The sequence below is a fragment of the Chaetura pelagica genome, unplaced genomic scaffold (genome assembly GCF_000747805.2).
Source record: "Chaetura pelagica isolate M959 unplaced genomic scaffold, ChaPel_1.0 scaffold141, whole genome shotgun sequence".
Classification (NCBI taxonomy): Eukaryota; Metazoa; Chordata; class Aves; order Apodiformes; family Apodidae; genus Chaetura; species Chaetura pelagica.
In genome coordinates this window covers 697,170-702,232 of record NW_009952059.1, presented here as the reverse complement: position 1 = coordinate 702,232, position 5,063 = coordinate 697,170, and the positions used below count along the sequence as shown (strand labels likewise).

The following is a 5,063-nucleotide window of genomic DNA, read 5'->3' as shown; positions in this document are numbered from 1 at the left end:
TCCCTACAAAGAGGGGAATCTTCCATATGCTCTAGAATTTGTTATTCCATGACATAACATCCATTTCCAAGTAAAGAAGGGAACAACCCCTCTCACAACCACAGATTCCAGTCTGAATCTCTGGAATCCTTGGTAAAAGATTCAATAAATCTACTTTAAATAATCAACAGATTGCTCAGAATGTGTTGTGAAGTGCCTCACACAGTAAAACACTTCTTTTTTTTAATACAGGTACAAAGTGAAATAGGATTTCTGTTGTGAGAAACTTAATAAAAAGTTAATTGGCAAGCATGAATCAAATGCAGAAAAAAAAAATCACACACTTTAAAAGAAAACCACCAAATATTGATAGTTGAATTTATCTTCTCTTTTTACCAGCTAAATTATGAACATGACTATTCTCTTAATGTCTCATCCTCATAAGAAAATAATAGTAAAAAGGAATTTTAATCAGTAGCATACACACACTTGGTACAGAAAATAGTTTTAAGATGAAGCAGAAAGAACAGTGGAGGCAAGACTGATTTTTTTTTTTAATCTCATGGGTCAGTTGATGCCCATGGTGTGACAGTTCAGATTCTTTTAAAATTAAACACGAGAGAATGAACTATTTTACTTGTATCCCATTGCTAGCGAATGAATGCATCTCCCAGCATCCCTTAAAATCACACCTGCTGCAAACAAAGCCAGAGGAGTTTGCAAATGGCTGGTTCTCCAACAGGAGTAAAGGCAGCCTGACAAAGCTTACCTGGCATTTCTTTCAAAAACTGGTGAAAAAACTTCAAAGAAGTTCTCTTTTGCTTCACTTTTGGAAGGTACAGAGTTATCAAAAGTAGGATCTATGCTGTTAAATGCTCGTCGTTTCACAGGATCAGACAGTATTTCATAAGCTGAAAAGAAGTTCCCAGATGTAAAACATGAGACTAAAATGAGTCTTCCCCACAAGGTGGGAAAAGGTTCTAAGCGTTTAAAAAGGTGCTCTCAGATCTGTATTTGATCTGTCATTCTGTACAGCTTGATATGTCGTTATTTTAGTGACACCAAGTAGCATTGCTAACAGTCAGATCCTCTTAAACTGAGGAAGAAAATGTTTATGAGAAACAGGACATACAACCATTAAAGTTGGAACAAACTAGATTATATTTAAAATACACCTATAGCAGTAAATTTGGTTCAGGCACTGGGAATTTGGGCATGATGTCTTCAGGCTTTTATCTTACACCAGGATCCCTGCAGATAAAAAATTGACATAACAGTCTACTAAGCCAGGCATGGAGTAAAAGCAGTTCCTGAGTTCATACAATGTCAGAACTGGTAAGACAGGAAGCATCCACTACGATTTTTGCAGCTCATGATGAAGTTGTTCTGAGACTTGAAAAGAGTAGAAACCACCACACAGCTACTGGCCAAAACATGCACATGCTCCCAGTTTTCCTGTTCTTACAGTCCTACAGGACCTACATTACTGGGTCCTATAACCTGGAAATCATACACACTGTAGCTTCAGTGAAGTCTCACCTTCTCTCAAAATGTGGAATTACTTTGCCAGTTCTACAAGACCCACTGTTTTTCAGTAACAGTGAAAAGTCATCCAAGGAATCAAATTTGTCTTGCAATCAATACATGGGCTTCCCTGACTGCATCCCTGGACAGGGAACACTGCACTGGGAAGGTAGGATCTAGAAGGTGACAAGCTGGAGGGGACACTGGTGCTCTGTAAACTGATCTCACTGCACATGTTAACCAGAGGAACAGAAGGAACCACCAAAGAGCTGCTGCCTGCCAGTCTTCCCTTCCCCAAGTCCCTCTGCCAATACTCTGAATGTCCCAGTTATCCTCTACATTGCAAGCCAGGAGCTTTGATAACCCTCATACTGTTTTCCTGATGCAAGAATTTCTGCATGCATCCACTGATTCCTCTTCTACTTAAGAGATGTCCCTTCCACACAGATGCTCAATTCTCCTCCCACAGACTTGATTCCTCAACACTGCATGCCCCACTGATTCCACCGTCAGACGCAGCTCTGAATCCCACCTACATATTCCTGTTTTTCCAAGTTCCTTCTGTCAATTCCACTACTGCTTGCTCCTATGCCAGATTCCCCTTCCCTGCCACTGCATTTCCTTCCTCCAAGGTGCTGCCTGGAAGCCTCACTGCTCTTGCATGTCACTTTGTGCTTTCCTTTCTGTTTATCCTTAAGCTGACATCGGAAGCAGTTAAGAGGAAACGTGTTTTGCTCCTTGCAGGTAGAACACAGAGCACATTCCTGCATTCAAGTGCAGGGTGTTCTTATTATAAATATCTGCCAGTTTCTGACAGGACTGCAACTACGGAAAAAAAAAATTCCTTTGGCAACTTTTTTCCTTTTGACAACTCTAAGAGAAGCTGAAAGATCATGAGCTTGTCTAACACATCATCTAACATCTTAACTAGTATTGTAAGAAGACACCCAGAAGAAAAAAGCTCAGAACACACAAATTCCAAGATTTCCCCATTCCTGATCTTACTGAGTAAAAAAAACCCAACTGTTTAAAATAAACAAAAAAGCCAAACTCCAAAGGATTTCTAGAGGCATAAGTTATACACCTAGAACATTCCCTCTGGTTTTAGAATTGGCAAGAAGGGAAATGTTCCTCAGTTGAGTTCACTCAGGTCATCTGTGGGCAAAAAAAGAGCAGCTGGAGAAGCTGCTGTCCTGGATCAAATGAACAGAAGCTCTGTTGGCTGAGCAAGCACATGAGAATCCAGATCTTCCAGGTGCTGCTGGTGTCTGAGGGGCATTACTGTACAGCACACAGTTCATCCCAGGGATATGGCTACCTCTGGTGGCTCCTCTCTGCAAACGCTGCTCCAAGGGCTCACATTTCCACACGTGGGATAGCAGCAAGGTCTACCAGCTGCACCCCCATCCTGCTTCTGCCCAGTGGGGACTTAGGAGAATGTGACCTGTATTTATTGAGGCTGTTTTCTAGAGTGGAAAAAGAACTTCTCTGGCTTTTTAGTAATTGACAATTATTTGAAAGCCTAATAAAGCACTACAAATATGTGTTAGGTGATCAGGTAAACCGAGAGAGTATTTAATGAAAGCCATCAACTGCTTACCTTTAGTTATGCATGTGAAATAATCATTATCACCTTCTCCTATCTGTTCCCCTGCAGCTTTTCGCTTGTCTGGGTGATGTTTCAAAACCATGGATTTGTCTAGCAAACAGATGCACTGGGTTTAGAAACATGTCATCATCAACAGTTTATTTCTCACAAGCTACAAAATAATGCAGTAACTCCAACTGACATTTCTCTAAAGAGATACTTAGAAAAAAATATTTTTAAAAAGCCTCAAAAAAACATGGGGAAGAAAACAGGTCTGAGTTAATGAATTTTCTTTGATTAACACTATGGTCAGAGTTAAAATTATTTCATCTTTGCTGAGACACAAAGTAACTGTAACACCTGAAAGGAAGGTGTGGTTATGCATAGAATCATAGAATCCTAGGGGTTGGAAGGGACCTCGAAAGATCATCCAGTCCAACCCCCCTGCCAGAGCAGGGTCACCCAGAGCACATCACACAGGAACGTGTCCAGGTGGGTTTTGAATGTCTCCAGTGAAGGAGACTCCACAACCTCCCTGGGCAGCCTGTTCCAGGGCTCTGTCACTCCCACAGGAAAGAAGTTTTTTCTGATATTCACCTTGAACCTCCTATGTTCCAGTTTGCTCCCATTACCCCATGTCCTGTCACTGGTCATCACTAAGAAAAGCCTAACTCCATATTCCTGACACTCACCCCTTACATATTTGTAAACATGAAAGGTACTTACGAGCTGCTTTGATTTGCTTCTGAGTAGCCCTGTATCGTATATTTCCGAGGCCAAGAACTGCATAATGGTCTTGATTCTGAGGTAAAAAAAAAACCCACTAACAAATGTGACCTAAAAAGCCACAACATGGCACATGCAGAAGACCAGTTCTCCTCCCCATCTTTTAAAAGCAAGATGCAGAATAATTCCCAATAAATATTAGAGCAGGGCCATAGGAACAATTGTTGTAAAGGTCAAAATTATTGATTAACTAAGTATTAATAAAGTGAGCCACTGCTACAGGAATTCAAGTAGCTTAATCTAAATTGGATTAAAGCACTGGATTCTAGAAAGTTCAATTATTGGAAAATTGAATTGCTGCCTTTAATATTAAGAGTGCTAGTGCAGCTGCAGAATAAGAGAGGTGGCAAGAAGGAGAAAAGAGACTCCTGCTGCTTACAGCAGTCAAACAACAAGCAACAGCTTAAAACCAAGATCTCATCCTGATGTGTCCATGCATTTCCCTCACTGACCAGCTACATGTGGAAAATACAAACCCAGCTATCATGCTAAGGGACACAAACCAACCCAGTTGGGCATGGGAGGGGAGGAGGAAGGGGATGTTGAGCAGCTGGGAACGGCAGGTAGCTTTCACAGGAGATTTCCAGCAAAAGTAATTAACACTAATCTGTATCAACAGAGTACCTTCCAGTCCTTTGGATCAAGGGTTTTTAACATAGGAAATTCTTCAAGCTGCAACTCTTCATCCCCTGACTCTTCAGAAAGTTCCTTCTCATCTTCTAGCTCCTGGAAAGAGGCAGAAACATTTATGTTTCTCCTCTTAATAAAAGCTTCAAACCATCTTCCCACTGGTTCCACTTGGCAGAGCACTGATGCTACAAGCAAAAACACAAAAGCAACTTCACCTTCTGCGGTTCACTCTATTTATATTAAATGTATTAAATGAAAGCCCATCACCAAAGCCCACCAAAGCCCTGCATCACACCAGGCTATGGGGCTGCCAAGCCCACCGATTCCCTCTACAAACACGCGGCTGCTCGAAAGGCTGCAAGAAGCAGGACACGTGCCTATCATCGGGCAGCCCCTCCCAAACGCTTCACCGAGCTCTCCAATCTTGAAAGGTGCTTTCAAGCTAAAGGAACGCGCGCGTTAAATGACACTTCACACCTTCCTTGCGCTGGTGCCAGCGGAGAGAACGGGGCAGGAGCCCGAGCGCGGCGGGATCCCCCGCGTTCCCGCTCCCAGG

At 42.1% G+C, this 5,063-nt stretch overlaps 2 protein-coding genes across 2 annotated transcripts in view; one reads left to right on the top strand and one right to left on the bottom strand.

Annotated features, from left to right (window-relative positions):
• The window catches only part of DNAJC2 (DnaJ (Hsp40) homolog, subfamily C, member 2), a 16,128-nt gene extending 11,331 nt beyond the window's left edge, over positions 1-4,797 (bottom strand). The window contains exons 1-5 of the mRNA XM_010004178.1: positions 4,785-4,797; positions 4,502-4,722; positions 3,818-3,893; positions 3,104-3,202; positions 749-890 (exon numbers count right to left, since the gene is read on the bottom strand). Of these exons, the coding sequence (XP_010002480.1) occupies positions 749-890; positions 3,104-3,202; positions 3,818-3,893; positions 4,502-4,722; positions 4,785-4,797 (551 nt within the window). The remainder of the gene's footprint in view (positions 1-748; positions 891-3,103; positions 3,203-3,817; positions 3,894-4,501; positions 4,723-4,784) is intronic.
• An 11-nt stretch (positions 4,798-4,808) lies between these two features.
• The window catches only part of PSMC2 (proteasome (prosome, macropain) 26S subunit, ATPase, 2), a 9,806-nt gene continuing 9,551 nt past the window's right edge, over positions 4,809-5,063 (top strand). The window contains exon 1 of the mRNA XM_010004165.1: positions 4,809-4,938. Within this exon, the coding sequence (XP_010002467.1) occupies positions 4,809-4,938 (130 nt within the window). The remainder of the gene's footprint in view (positions 4,939-5,063) is intronic.